Raw genomic sequence first — 16,974 nt, 5'->3', positions numbered from 1 at the left:
GCTTTTAAGGCAGGATGTGTGGTATTGTCATTTGATTGCCAGAATTCTCTATTTTCTTCACATTTGTTTTTCTTACCTGTTACTAACAAGCTTAGATCTGAAATTCCCTTTATATTTACATTTTAAATTTTAAAATTTGATTTCTTTAAAAAATAATTTAAAATTTAAAGGGCCCAGTTTTTTAAATTTAAAATTTTGTTTAAAATAAAAGGAAAAACCCTTTAAAGCATTTTTTTTCCATTTAATTTCTTAAATTTTAGAAAAAATTTTGCTTATTTCAAGTTATGTTTAATTTTAAAACCCCTTTTAAAGGGTTTTTAAAAATTTAAAATAAATAAAAATTTAAAATGTAAAATTTTACATCTTAAAAATTTTTCCCAAAAAGCTTTTTTTTGTACATTTTTTCCCCCGATTTACCAAGTTTTTTACCATCTTTTTTTAGAACAGTTTTTCATATCGCCCAATGTATAATTCCCTTTTCCCCCTTCTCCCTCTAACTCCTTTACTGTTTTTGAGGGGAAAAATTTCATTTCAAAATTCCCAAAAACCAAACCTAAATTTTTTCATAAAAAAATAATACAATATTCACATAAATACAGTGTTCAGCAATGGGACTAAATACAATTCTTAAGTTGAGAATTAAAACTGTAATAAAGGAGTTTCTTTAAAATACTTAACATAATAATCGTTATTATTATTGTGTTTAAACCGCAGATTATATAAAAAGAGAATGGAATAGAAATGGCTTTTGATACATTTTATAATTATTTTACTGAAGTAATACGTGTTGCATTTACTTATAAAGCACAAATAACCTACCTCTGTACATTTTACAGTGAGGCTTAAAATAAACATAGTTATTGTTTCCCACCCACAAAAATGGCAGCTAGCCAAAAGATTGTATTGCTGAAATATGTTTGAGAATAAGATTTTATGCATAACAATTTTGAACCATTATTCATTTGTTTCAAATTGTTTCTCTGGCAAAAACCTGCATTAACCTCATAGTTATATGGATATGATTTCACCTTAGTGCGGTAATTGGTAAACTCCTATAAAAATTCAATAAGAGTTAACCAATAACTGCACTAAAGTGACAATAATCTCTTTGACTTTCATACTCAATTAACAGGTTAAATCTTACAGTAATACTCTACAAAATTGAGAGTAAACATACTTATAGTAAACACAATTTTATTGTATTTACCTTTGAAAAAAGAGTGTTTGGTCCCGTAACTTTGCATCCAATATGACTATGAAAATATCTGTTGTTTATGATAACATGAAGCAACCCTGTACAGTCAGTGTCAACTGCTGATGTCTTGTCCTTGTACCCAGGAGCATTTATAAAACATTTGCACAAGCTCCATGGGTCTGATGTCCGCTGTTGGACATCACTGTTTTTCCAAAAAGGTGCCGGTGGTATTGATGCATGATTCTGTATAATGCTGTCATAGATGGCACCACATACGTTGTTTGGACAGGGTATCTTATTACTTGGAAAGCAACAGTTACATTTATCTTGTTTGAGGGGACATATCCCTTTTGAGACTCGGACATGATCTGGCTGGAGAGTTGTTATCTGACAGACGCCACATGGTACGTTTGGTTTAGGAGTCTTTGTTTGTTGTATTTTGTTTATAATATCTTTGTGCTGCTGTCTTCCTATGTCATCACAAAATGGCGCAAGTCCCTCTTGAAGATAACCCAAGCCTAGGCCAGCCTTAACCCACTGCCGGTATTTGTTGTTCTTTAAATGTATTTCATGCGTCATCTTGATTTCTAGAAAAGAAGAAATATTTTTAGCCACAATGTGTAACAATCCAAGGAAAAACAACATTAACCCTTTCCTTCATGAGCATATTGTGAAAAATGGCCGTTTTCATTGAAAAGCCTCCTGTTACAATTTTAAACTGCTATGAAACTGTGAAAAATGTTTCAATACTAATCAAACTTCCATGACTGTACATCAAAGGACAACACAGTAAGACACTTTGTCAAAATCTAGGCCAGCTGAAATAAAAGTTCACTTTACATCTTAATCTTTGCACATGGTTCAAATTTAATAGCTGCACATTACAGGACAAAAAAGTAGGTCATATCATCAAAATCTAGCTCACCTGATATCAAAGTTCAATTTTTCATTTAAAATTATGCACGTTGTTCAAATTTCATGGCTGTTCATCAAATGACAAGAAAATAGGTCACCATCCCCTTGGGCAAGGCAAAATTTTGGCCCAAGGGTTTCATTCAAACAATCATGCTACAGGTCCACCAAACATTTCATGTCAAATATCTTAGCTGTAGCTTTCTCCAATTCAGAAAACATTGGTTTAAGTTTCTGTTTTTCAGTGTATATAATGAAAATCAATGCCCCAAGCAGGGTCAATTTTGACACCAGGGGCAAAATATTAACAACTTTGGTAGAGGACCTATGTATGATATGATAAAGCAAACATCAAAGCTCTAAGCCTTGTACCTTCAGACAGTAAGATTTGTTTGTATATATATATATACAAAAAAATGAAAACAAGTGCCGGAAAAAAGTCACATATAAATAAATCAAAAAACACAGTCCATGTGTTAACTTAATTATTTGCCAACCGGTTTCTCTTATGATCATAAGAGAAACCGGTTGGCAAATAATTATATAAGTTAACTCATGGACTGTGTTTTTTGTTTTATTTATATATATATATATATTGTGAAAATCAATGACCCCCGGGGAGGGGCCATTTTTGACCCCAGGACTAAAATTTGAACATCTTGGTTCAGGTTCTCATGCCAAATATCTTACCTTTGTCAATTCAGAGAAGAAGTTTTTTCAAGCTTAAACTATATACATATAAGGAAAAATATCGCTTCTGGGCAGGGCAATTTTAACATTAGGGGCATAATTAAAACAACTTTGGTAGAAGACCTATAGATGATATTATATATAAATTATCAAAGCTCTAAGCATAGTACCTTCAGGCAAAAAGATTTTATTTTTTTTACATGTACATAAAAAGCGAGTGAAAATCAATGACCCCCGGGCGTGGCCAATTTTGACCCCAGGGCTATGATTTGAACAATCATGCGAGAGTTTCTCTATGCAAAATATCAAACCTCTAGCCTTTATCAATTTAGAGAATGATTTTTTAAGTTGTATAACATGTATTTACATATAAGAAAAAATTATGACCCCGGGGCGGGGACATTTCACTAGAGGCAAAATTTGAACAACTTTGGTAGAGTACCTATAGATGATATCATATTCCAAATATCAAAGCTCTTAGCCTTGAACATTCAGACAATAATTTTTTAAATTATTTTACTAATTATATACAAAGTGAAAAATAATGACTCCCGGGGCTACAATTTGAACAATCTTCCTAGAGCTTAACTACACAATGTTTCATGCACAATATCTAAACTGTAACCTTTGTCAATTTAAAGAAGATGATTTATTAAGTTTTAACTATATCAATAGTTAACATGTAAAAGAACTTACAACAAAATTAACATAGACTCAGTCAAATACTTAAAACTAAGACAGCCACATCTTATTAGAAAACATAATCATAATATAAATAAATGTATGAACATGTATATATAATACACACGGACCGTCCGTAAGTTGATTAAATAAGCATTTCTTGAAACAGCTTTTAAATATTGACAATTATTTGTTTTCCTTCTTATAGTCAGTGGTATAGAATTTCAAATAACCATTGCATTAAATCTGAATACGTCATTAAAATAATTAGTACGTGGTTTGGAAGACGAAATTAAATATTCGTGAGATCTCGATCTTAAATTATACTTTTGATTATAATATATGGTAAGTAAGTCTCAGATTTATTGAGGGGACATATGGTTCAGTGCTTTATATATTTGGACACTTGTGTGAAAAATACATCTTTTCGTGAAAGGCAATTTTTTTAAAATGTGTGTATAAATTTTCTAATCGTAGTCTAGACTAATTTTGCAAATTAAGGTTTATATTTTGTATATTCGGCATATAATTTTTGTTTTCTTTCCCCTATATATTACAACAATAATCAAAATACGAATAAGGTATGCATTATAAAAAAGGATGCTAGTTTCCTTATTTAAAAAGTACTTTATACGCCTAAATAAATGAACTTTAATTAGTTCATTTTTTACACACATCATTTACCTGACACCGCATGCTAAATATGCAAAGCCATCCTGAACGAATGGAAAATTTTATACCATAAAATAAAAAAGGAGCGCCTACCGGGTACATTACTCGACATTTTGTCGTGTAATCTATATCTTAAATGTAATTTATATCTTCATGTACAAAGCTTGCAGCCAGTATTTAAACTCCTGCGGGCTTAACAATATGTGGATAAGAGATACTAGCTCATTTTTCATTACACAGATTTTTTTTGAATACTCTTCTGAACGGCAAAGATTTCTAGCAAAAACTTGTTTGTATCTATCATGTGTACTAGTATAATAATCAGTGGTACTTAAGCGAACAAATAATGTTTTTAGCAATCGATGGAAAATATTTAATAATTTAATAATTTCAGAAACTTTTCTAACACTATTATGTTAAAAAAACTGATCATATTCTTTTCATAAAAGACTTAAGGTAATATAATATCAATTGGTTCTATCTATAACTTGTGCCATAACTTTAATTTATTTAAGTTAACATGCATCTGTCTTTGTGAGCGTGCTACAATGTGTTGTTTTACGACAAGACATGTTAAATAATTCACAGTTTGATACATAAATATAAAATCTTTAAAACGTGCAACACATCTTTCACTTTCAATATTTTCAAATAATTGTCATTATTGTAAAGACGATTAGATTAAAATTATTTATATTTTTGAGATAACAACTTCTTTCAATATGTTCCTTGTATTTTATATTTAATTTATTTAGAAACTCTGATTTTTTCCAGATGAAATAAGCATTGAATTTCATTTATGTTATACCGTATATGTATTTTTTTCTGCGGGCTCCTAATTCTGCGGTTTTTCCAAATTTTGGCATGTTTTTATATCTGCGGACTTTATTTCTGCGGCACATTCTTTGGAAAAAAACGTGATTTGAATTCTGCGACTCGTCTTATCAAAGTCTGAGTCACATTACCCTATTTTATTTGCATATACACATTCGCATTTGTTTATCGTCGTCACCGCAAAACTGTATAGTAATTACAAACAATTATATTGTTTGCTTGCAAACAAATATAATGTGCACAATAGAAAGGTATAAATCTTTTGATGAGCGTGAAATGGCCCGTGAAAAATATACCCGGTAGTATCTTTAATTTAATAAAATTGATAGAAGTTAACTGTAAATCAGATGACAATTAAAGTATTCGACGATTACTGTATTCCTAGAAATGTTCGCGGATACAATATTTCGCGTTTTTCACAACGTCTGCATTTTCGCGGATACAAACTTTTGCAGATTTGTAGTAACCGCGAATTCCGTAAATATTAATTCGCTACGACCTAAATCACAGTTTTTGGTACGACCTAAATTACAGTATTTGAAGGCTACGTTATGGATGCATGACCTTGCCTGTTTGGTACTTTTAATTCTTTTTTTTTTTGACAAGACACCTTTACTCGATACCTTTTCATCTATTGACTAGTCGAACACGGACGGTTGTTCCGTGAACACTTTCATATTTCCTTACCTTTTTCACTATGTGCTTAAGTAAGATTTAATCAGACCCGTTAGATTTTATTCTTATTTGAATCATAACTGACTTTATCTTCAAAATGTCGATACGTAATTTTACACAGTATCGGACTGTACATCATATTATAACATCATTAATTATAACAACATTACAGCTGTTATCAAAAGTAGCATTAGTGTACTTTTAACAAAGGCTTACACCTACTCCAAGCAAATAAAATCCAAGTCATTCAATGTACGCAAACTGTAAATGCGTTTGTCAACGCCGTGACTAGCGAATAACGTCAATAAGCATGATAATTACTAATAATTGATATTTTCTTTTCCAGAGTGCAAACTAGTGTCAAAAATATACATAAATAATTCTTTACACATTTCTATAGCACCTGTGTTTATATAGTTTTTTGCGCAAGTAGATTATAATAAATATTCTGCACGTTTATGTTATATTTGGTTGAAGGTAGAAATATTCGCGGATTTGTTATAAGTGACTTATTCGCGGCTATAAAGATTTGCGGATTCATGCCTACCGCGAAAAGCGCTAACTTATAACGCGCGAAATATTTTCTAGGAATACAGTATTCAGCAGTATAAGTGTTAAAACGGTTTGAACGATTTAGCGGTAAACAAACCTTTAGCGTACCGTCAAACACTATATATGCTGTTTAAATATCTTTATTCTGAAGTTAGCATAATTTACAATTAGTAAATCCGTACAAACACAGATTACATACGTAGCCGACAGCAATAGTTTTCTTGCGCTAAAAAAACCCTCTAACCGTTATAATCCGTTAGTCGTTATTACTTTAGACGAAACATTACACATATTGTACCAGGTTAAAAAAATATGAAGAAATAGTCTGCGGGTCTTATTTCTGTGGTGCTAAAACTGACCGCAGAAAACGCAAAAATAGTAAAAAGAAAATGTGCAAAACGTATGTTCACTGGATTAGACTATTCAATTTGAATATAATCAAGTGCCAATTACACTATATACACACGTATAACCTACTTTATACCCAAAGTCCAAATTTATTCAAGTAATGATACATGTGTCAAACTTCCGCTGCGTGATCTAGGGTTTTGTATTACTCTCGCAATATATAGTTTACCTTCTTCTTGATCTATTAACGTAGCAAAAAATTATATGATCATAAAAATAGCTTTTATTCCTTGAAGTATTACAAAGTTGCAGTACGTACGTTCACTGGATAAGAATATTTAATTCATTTATAGTAAAGTGTCAATTGTATTGTAAACCCATGTATAACCTTTTATAATTCCAAAGCCCAAATTTATTAAAGTAAAGGTAAATATATCAAACATCCTCTGCTTGATCTAGGGTTTTGTGTTTCTTGATCTAGATAAATGTTTTATTAACCGAAGAATAATGCTTTTGCAAAAAATCAAAGTGCTGCAGCACTGAATGCGACTGACATGCAACCGGAGACACATTTAGGTGTTGGTTTTTTTTTGGAAAAAAAAATCACAAAATATATAACAGAGAAAATTTGTTTCATACAAGTTTGAGATTTGTAGAGCAATATATTTTGTGTCCCAATATGATATAATTCAGATTTTCTACTTTCAAGCATTTAAATACAGAATGAAATTTATGCCTAAAAACTCTGGTCAAACTTCAATCAGTGTCCTGATCGATTTATTCCAAGAAATCATATGTAAATAGAAAAAAAAAACTGTCAACGAAATATTTCTAAAGTAAAACCATGCAAATAAACTTCAAGCGTAATACATTATACATGTGAGAATGTTGTTTAGAAAAGCTTCGTGTTAAAACATAGTGGGCATATAGACAATAAAATATAAGTCATTTGTATTTTTATTTCTCTTGGATATGTCTCATTAACAATATTTTTGTTTAAAATCATCAGCAATTAATAGTGTATGTCTTTAGATTTTTTTTATTTACAAGGGCCAGAGCAAATCGTTTTTATTTTAATTTAAATGTCACTTAAGCACTACGGTGTTTAGTTGTCCTTTTCATTTTCACTCTAAATTCCATTTTCAGCTTGTTTGCTTCTTACAGTTGTATAGAATTTCTAAAAGTATTGCATGTAAACAAAGTAAGTATCCGCTGGTTTAATACATGTACTAATCGCCTGTCCGAAAATCAGCACAGGTGAAGCAAAATCATTTTAGAATAGCAAAGGTTAACTAATATCGTGACCTAGAAAAATATGTAAACAAAACACAAGAATCGGAAGTAGAACTGATATTATAAAGACTACATTGTGGTAAAGTGTTGAAAAACTCCCTTGATGCATTTTCAAAAATAGATATTTATACTAACCATATCATTGTACTGTATCTAATTTATTAATAACTGCTGAATATTCAGCTAAACCGTCGGTATGAGTCACGAAAATAGTTCTTCTTTTATTAATGCGCGAGTTATTCTTGAGTCACGAAAAACTTTTGATTTGTATAATGTAGAAATATTTATTTCCTACTAATAATTTCTTGGAACTCAGAGCTTACACCTTTATTATAGTATAATTTGCTGTCCTACTTTTTCGACAGCGGTAAATCGTTTCGGCAGTAATTTGCATATTGCGCAATAATACTACGGGACTACAACGTTTTTAACAATCATTTACGTTCATATTTTAACTTGGATAACTTAATTTGAAATTGAAAAGGCTAAAAATGGACTATTTTAAGATATCCCGACAAAGTATGGGAGTTTAAAAGGATAAAATTCATGTACTATTTCTTGGGTTTTTAATCGGTTGAGGACACTTTGCGCGATTGTAGCAGACGAAATCCCATGTATGATGACTTAGCTCTGAACGCGCCTGAGGGCGCGTCCGTCGCAATAAATACTTATTTGAGGAAATTTCCACGAAAGATTACAAAGTAATGGTATGTTTTGCGTCTAAGTACTTGTATAAATACTTTAATGGGCGGTTTCAGTGTAAAGTTTTAAAATCATGCATACAGACCAATAAATGTTTTTTTTTGTCTTAATATGTGTATTATTTTTGTTAATATTTAACACAATCATAGCACGTTCTTTTTTATACAATTTTCTTCGTTCTTCAGCTTAGTGGCTTCATTTAACAGCCATATTTTCGCACAATGTAAGTTGTTGAAATATGTTAATAACATTTTATCTTACAAATAGTATATTTTTATGTGTATTGGCGGTTTCACGCACTTCATGCATGATTTGGTATTTTTGAATAACAGAAGAGGTTGCTGGTTTTGAATCTTTATATTACATTTTACTTGTCAAGACACGTAGTTTATTACAACAACAAAGACATCAAAAAGCGCCAGAAATATGCTGTAATAAATACATACATTTCATATACTTTAATATAGTGAGCGTATCTTAAAAAAATCACAAATAACTCGTTTGGTTAAGTTATAAACGTTTAACGATTACCGACATAATTCTGTAGTGCTACACTGTATTCGAAATGTAAAAGTTACAAAGCAAACGTACATAGATAAGTGTACAAAACAAGAGTTTAAAATTTTCAATCACGTGCCATTTGTAGTGATTATACGTGTACAAATTAGAGTTTTTGCAAAACTCGGATTCATTAAAGGAAAGGTAAGCATATATCATACTTCCTCTGAGCGATCTAAGGTTTTGTATTTCAGCGGACTGATCAAGTTTATTGTCTAATTGATCGATTTACGTACAAAAAATAATATTATCCTTTAAATGTTCTTATTCGCAAAACATTTCTCGCGATTTTAAACAAACAGACATGTCATTGGTCCATGTACTTTGTTCAAACGAAAAAAGCACCAATTATTTAGATATTAATGCTTATTTATTATCTCTTTGAAGAAAAACCGACCGAAATGTAAATATATATTGTCCAAACATGTATTCAAATCTGTAAATATATAACCCATTCGTTACATTTGCTTTCTTCTTAAAATGTTCTTTAAATCTTCGTCATCAAAACTTTGCAACATTTTCCTTAATCTTTTGTGTATGTTTTCAAAGAAAAACGGTCATAGCAATTACCTTTCTTATTAAGCTTTCTCCAAACACAGAGTACACACTTCGTCTTTATTAACTAAGCTTTATTTGCGTAAACACAACGTATTCTTTGCCGTTTCTTTCTTTATCAAGCTTATTTCAAATATAACGAACGTAGTAGAAATTTGTCTCGGTTCGAGAGACAATATTGAAAGAATGTTTTAAGGTTCATTTAAAGTTTGGAAGTATTACCATTTCAAAAATGCTAAGAATATGCTAAACAGTTATTCAATTTTGAATTGAAACATATGTAGAAATCGTCCTGAACAAAAGAGCTAATGCTTCTTCCTATAAATACTGTTTAACCCACAGTAGCCTACAAACTGGTTTCGAGTTTCATATATTCAGGCAACCTAACAATAACATGACGGATGGCGTGCCCCGTAGCCTCCCTTTTTTATGTCTTCTTTCGTCCTTTTGTCATCATGTGTTATTTATTCTGTATTAGTTTTGGCATATAGCAGGCGTTGACCGGGTATAAATGATGGAATCTAGTCACTTGGATATGTCACACCATCAACACCATTGATTAATAAAAGTTAACCATATATATGCAAAAGATGCAGGTATTACATATATTACGCGAAAACCTTATATTCATGTGCGTTATGTCTCTTCTTTGCTCACACATAAGCAGAAACAAACTAGGCTAAGGCTGACATCAAATGTTAAGCCAAACGTTGATGCATGTGATTACTACCAGCCGGGAGAAATAGACACAAATAGAAGCTCTGAATTACTTATTATTTTTTGTTCAGATATATCAAAGCAATGTACTGAAGTGAACAATGATAAAGGTTCATGATTGTGCTACTTATTCTGATGGACTACAGGCTCGTTGAGACATTATCAGACGGTATGATTTAGAAGTATAACAATCATTAAAACCAAAATGTACAGTGAAGACAACTATCTCTTGATTTCATGAACCTTAATGCTAGATTTACATTACAGTATATGTCTTTTTGTAATTCATTTTGTGGAGACCTCCAACGACGAAAAGCGACATTTTTCAGAATCTTTAATCTGATAATAAGTGTAATCAACGGGATTTTGTAAGAATTAAAAATAAACATGTAAACAAAGTAGTAAGACAGAGTAATGAGGGTGTTGAAAACCAAAACACTGAAAACAAGGATTATAGATTAAAAAGTTTAAAAATAATAAAGAATGTCCTTGGTCGTTCCCATGAACACAAAATAATCTTTCACTGTTAGTCCTAAACGCAGAGCAGGCTTACATGTGCTTCGGGGTGGCTCTGTTATTCCTGATCAAATACTAGTAGAAATGTACTACTTAAATGGACCTTCATTGATAATACACGCCCGTGTAAACAGTGTAAATCTTTACAATCCTCCAGCAATTTAATACTACAAGGGATCTATTTGGAGAAGAATGTATCTAAAAGTATAATTTTGAGAAGTGACATATAGGAAGCAATGTACACATTATCAATGGCACTTGCAACCCACGTAAATTACCGAAAAGAGGTCAAAATATGCAGAAATAGCCCTTACTTTGTTAGTAACGCAGTAGAAATAGTGTTATACATACAGAAAATCAGTCATTAATCGCACATAAGATAAATTATTACTTGAATATTGAATCTTTATCTTTTTCCGAAACTATTAGATCATTTATCCCAAGTTTGATTTTAATAAAATACATTGGCTCATATTTAGGCGTGTGGCTTTAATTGGTCAATAACAACACGGTGTAAATATTTACGGATACTCCTGCAATTTAATACTACAACGGATTTTTTTAGAGGAAAATGAAAATGTAGTAAAAAGTAGGCAAATCTACAGTTTGGGGTTTGACAGTAAAATACATATTAAAAGACAACCAAAGATCAATTTGCAAATATGATAAAGCAGTCAAATTTTTCAAATATTTTCCCGTGCAAAATTGAAATACTGTGTAACCTCGGCTGAGTTCTCTTTTGGGGTGCAAAACTTCTTTCCAACATATTTTAAAATTTCATTAGGTAAACTTTCACAATAATCTTAACATCTAAAGGGCAACAACACCTTAACCCTTGTCCCATAAGGGCTTTTCTCCGAAGAACTTACACTGCAACTATATAAACTCGTCAATTATAAAGATATACAATCTACCTTGACAACAGTGGTTTAGAAATAATTTTTTGAATACCCTTTGAATGAGCAGTGAAAGTATCGCTGTAATGTTGAGTTTTTCCCTCTATTTGTGCTGAAGTAGCCTTTACCTTCCCGGTAAATATTTTAATGTATGGGTCGATATGGCTATAAAGATATTTCTTCTATTCATAAAACATCCACTGACTTATATCAATAAATAGTCAATACTATTCTATGAAATCGTGTTATACTATAACTATTGTTATTTTATACTTTACAATTATTGACTATCAACCATTTGAATATGATATGATATTCACCGGTTTAATGTCATATGCAATTGTTTGCAGACAAAAACATTCAAACAAAACTTTTTTGCATGCCTTAGGCAAACCAAGATATGTATGAGTATATCCCTAAAAAGTTGTTAAATGTTCATGTCAAGACTACTTACGTAGGTTAATTCAGAAATGATACTACATAAGTTGTAAAGAAATGTAGATATACATACCTTATTCTTATTATCGTCTCTTTTCTGTTCCTCAAGCATTCAAATGTTAACTTTCAGGTAAGCCTTTCATTTTTTATAATCTTTATATTAACTTCATCACAAAATGCGTATATTTCTGATTAAAATAAACATACCGTAAGTTCTTCTCCCTAGTGTTTAATGTTTATCCTGGGCTCTCTGCAGCCATCTTGACGTGTCTCCAATGTAATGGCTTTTGAGAAGGTTTACATCCTTCAAGTTAACATGTAATTTATACCTCGTTATTGTATTTTTGTATTTCGAAACGTTCGCAATTGGATGTAAAACTACCTCCTCGTGACTTTATTGTATAAAAAAATCGACCAATCGTTGCGCATTTAGTGAATAGGACAACCCTTTATGGCGTTTATTTGTTTGAATATAAATACGATACTAAAATATCGCCGGCATGGATTGAAAAGAACTTAATATCAGTGCAGCGACGCCATGAAAAATAAAGATTTATGTAATATGGCGAACTGAATGATAGCTAACATACAATGTATATGAAATATATAAAAGATATTGTAAAATATGACCCAAAACCGAAAAGCGTTTAAACGCTTTTCATTTCAATCGAGCTATGAAAAGCATAATATTACGTTTTTCATTTATATTAAGGTATATTTTTTAACTATCTTTGCATACATTTCTGTATGGTGCCCCAGATCATTCATGTTAGAAATTCAAATATTATGTTTTAAGGCTTTTAAACCTCAGTGGAGCACCTTTAAACATAGCTAACATAAAATTTATAAAAAAATATATTAAAAGATAATTTTATGCCAGTCTGATGAAAAGAAAAGAGGACGTGAATGTGGACATTTTCGGTATCTATCTCAAATGTTGAGCGCTTCAAAGTGATTACCCATTTTTAGATATATAATTTGAACCTGCTGGTAGATAATAAATAAACATGTTGTTTATATGCAAAATAAATTACTTATTGATTGTAGATTACAGCGTTTAACGGTTTATTATCAATGGCCAACACATGTTAAATTAGACAACCCTCGTAAACATAAAGTAGATATAAAACATATAGATTTTTTTCTCATTCTTACAAAAGTGAGAAAGGGTGAGAAAATTTTCAGTATATATTAAAAAAGTGTATTTTCTGTGCTTCCGAGGGATTTCCAGATATTAAATCTGAACCTGTTGAACTAATTAGTATGCTGGTTATATAGAAAATAGATTATTAATTGATTACTTATTAACATCATCCTAAATACTCAACAGAAAAAAGTACAATTTGACTTGGATTTACCCAATCCTTGCTTTGCCTTGTACCCTGCCCTATTTATATTTGGTGTCCTTTGGCTCCTTGCCTGGGGTTCTGTGTTGCTGGGTCTTGTGGGGGTTGCGTTCATTAATCGCGGCCTTTCGTTCATTACCTTTCTTTTATATTTTATTCATGGTAATAAAACGTAGCGAATTGCCAATAAGTTCATATTTTGAACAATGTGTACAAATATGATAAACAAGACCAAAAAGGAAAGACGGCGTTCAATGAACGCAACTCCCACACGATTCAGTAACAAGAACTAAAAGGAATCTAGGAGGACCCAAATCAAAAACAGGAAATGGCGCAAGGGAGAGCACGTAAATGCTTATCACTAAAATGTTACATAAGGAGTTGGAAGGAGGGGGGCGAAATAAAGAAGCACAATTAGGGGTTAAAGGGAAGGTACTTACCGAAGACGAGAAAACAACAAGGGACATAAACAAAAGTGTCACCAAACAGTATGAAACAACAAGACATACATCTCAGGAACACAAAGGGGCGCCGCCCTGGAACGGTCAGCGGCATAAGTACTACTGGGGTTTTAAAACCGGTTAATGGTGCACCAAACCTCATACTTAGCCCCACTATGTTCCTATAAACGATACCGTGTAAATAAAATGAATCCATGCCGACTGAAATTCTTACAGTTGTCATAGTTACAAAAGGTGAAATAAGTAAAACACCAAAATGATCATGTCTAGAAACATATAAAAGAAAACTAAATGGCCATAACAAAAGTACTTAATGTCTTAAAGGAATACAGAGCAACAAGAAAATCACCTACAAGGGCCCGACGAAGCAAGACAGAAGACGAACATTAAGGCAATTCAGTCACAAAGGGCCTTAAGAACTGTCCATTATGTAGAGTATCCCACTTGGTTCGTCAGATGTAATCAAAAGAGAAAAGCGTAGTGTCCAACTGTAAAAGGGTTGAACACTAAGCATGCAGTATGTCTTAAAATAGAAGGGACATAACCTCTTTTAAATAAGACGTTTAATTTTTAAGAGAAAAAAAACAGCAGAAGAATTATTATGACCCAAAATCTTTTGAAGTTTGTAAATCACTCCGCTATAAAAACCAGGCTGGCTAATTTCCTTGTCGCAGAAGTGTTTTTAAATCACTGTTGAATTTTTAAATAAAGTCAAATTAACGATCGTAAACGTTTGTAAAATACGAGTATTTCCGTAATTTCTGACAGCGGTAGCCCTGTTGATCATGTTATGTCTAGCTATAAAACGAATATATTCCAATTTATTTAATATATTTGATTGCCTATGTGATAAAAGGTGTTGTATGCTTCACTAAAGTAAATTTGATACAGACACATTTTTACATCTTGAAATAAAACTAATTCTTATGAGCACCTTGTTAACACAGAACTTAAAAGTCACCTCCATGATAAAAGATAATATTCACAAATCTAATTAATTATAGGAGCTGAAAATTAATTTCAAATTTGGAAATAATACATGACAAAAGTGATTTATATATATTGAATTATTGATTGTATATAAAATAATGCAGAATTTGCCACCTTTAATATCTCAGTACTTTAACTACATTCCCACGGCATAACCTATGTCTATAAACAAGTATGTACCATAAATATTATATACAAATTAGTGGTTGTCAATGTTCTGTTGCGTTTTTAAGGTTAATGTTATAGGGTAAAATGAAGTACTAGTTTGAAATAAATATATATAAAATAAACATTTTATCCTCCCATAATCCCGTAAAGTTAAAAAAAACCTAAAATATACATTGTCAAGCGGATGAGGAGGAGATGAAATTTAATTCCAAGTTGTCCTATATTTAGGTCGTAAGCGGTTCTCTATTTCAACCAGCCAAATTTTAAGCAAATTTTTTTGAAGTACTTTACAGGTATCATTCTTTTTTTATAGGATAAAAAATGCTCAGCATTTGAGAAGAGGATGATATAGTTGACAGTTTACTACTATTGTTATCCGAGACTTTGAAAACAATATTCACAATTAAGTATTATCACACACACATTTAAATGTATTGTACCCCAAATACTTATAATACTTATAATTGACATTTATAGCAACGGTCATATTCCCAAAATATAACAAGGTTTATCTACAGAGATGTTTACATGATGTAGTACTAACTGTGGCAATATATTGGTATACTTCTGAACCTTTCAATCGAAAAGAGATTTTTGATGAAAATATTGAACTTAAATAATTAAAAAAATCTTAAACCGGTGATACAGGTATAACATATAATTTACTATAAATCATTTATAATTGCACACACCCTAACACACTAAAACAGCAAACACTAGCGTAGGCGTGCACTTCTGGTGTGGCCTTTTTCGTTAAAATTCAACAAGATACTGTTATAAACCCATAATGGTAGCAAAACATGTCAGCTTCTAAATTAAGAAAATTTTGTAAAATTCGTGTTTCTAGTTAGAAAACTCATCTAGGAAACACTTTTCTTTTCTTACCACGCTTTAAACATTTCCCTGAACTCATTCCTAAAACGTATGTCAAAAGGACTGTTATGTTGTGACACAATATCTAATATAATAGCATTGACTATATAAATAAATAAATAAATATTGTTTTTATTTATTTTATTGTAATGACATCTCAAGCAACTCAATCTAAATTTCCGTGTTAACATGGCAACGAAGGGACATATCAATATATTGTGTTGTGTTAGCTGCAACGTCTCAAAGGAATGGGATAGAGTAAATTAAGGCTTTTCACGCAGCCACGCGTTACTTTAAGACCGACCTGATGCCATTTTGAGCCTCTCACAAGTCTACAATTTTCTTAGATTTGACTGGGGCGGCAATCTACCTTCAAATCCCCATGCAGAAGAGGGCACTCCCCGATGTATCCTTTAGATAAGAAGGCGGCGCCAAAAATGTGATCACGTTTTTAATAACATTTCACAAATGAATACCAGTGTGTGGGGATTAAACAGGGCATTGTTTTCACTATCTGAGGCCTAAAAATGGGGTGGGTTGAAAAGGCGTGAAAACACGTCTATATGAGGTAAAGGGTTAAACATATAGTAAAATTTGTTGACTAGATACATTTACAGTGAGAACTGTCGACCAGAAATATGTTATTTTGTCAGAAATTTCTTATTTATTGTAATGTTAGAAAATATAAAAAAATCACCTCTCGCAAACCAATTAAACCACTGCTGAGAAACTAAAATATAACACAAATCGCTTTTGTGGTTTTTGGCATATTTTCTTCTTATTTATTTGTCTTGTTTATGGTCAGACGATTTAACGAACTGTACGAAAAACTGCTGACCAGTTTAACGTATAGTATAATCTGCTGACCAATTAAACATACCAGTACAAATGTTGCTGCAATG

The 16,974-nt window shown here is 31.5% G+C and overlaps 2 protein-coding genes across 2 annotated transcripts in view; both read right to left on the bottom strand.

Moving 5' to 3' along the window:
- Positions 1–16,974, bottom strand: part of LOC132719252 (uncharacterized) — a 65,618-nt gene that overhangs the window by 11,688 nt on the left and 36,956 nt on the right. The window lies entirely within an intron of this gene.
- On the bottom strand, positions 640–12,580 carry LOC132719251 (uncharacterized). Its single transcript, XM_060703015.1, has 3 exons — positions 12,442–12,580; positions 1,208–1,782; positions 640–645 (listed from the first exon to the last, which is right to left on the bottom strand). The coding sequence occupies exons 2-3, from the start codon at positions 1,772–1,774 to the stop codon at positions 640–642; spliced, it is 573 nt and encodes a 190-aa protein (XP_060558998.1). The 5' UTR covers positions 1,775–1,782; positions 12,442–12,580.

Source organism: Ruditapes philippinarum, unplaced genomic scaffold, assembly GCF_026571515.1.
Source record: "Ruditapes philippinarum isolate M1 unplaced genomic scaffold, ASM2657151v2 ctg3024_1_1_1_1, whole genome shotgun sequence".
Taxonomy (NCBI): domain Eukaryota; kingdom Metazoa; phylum Mollusca; class Bivalvia; order Venerida; family Veneridae; genus Ruditapes; species Ruditapes philippinarum.
Note: the sequence above shows the minus strand (reverse complement) of the source record. Positions and strands in the feature narration are given on the sequence as shown.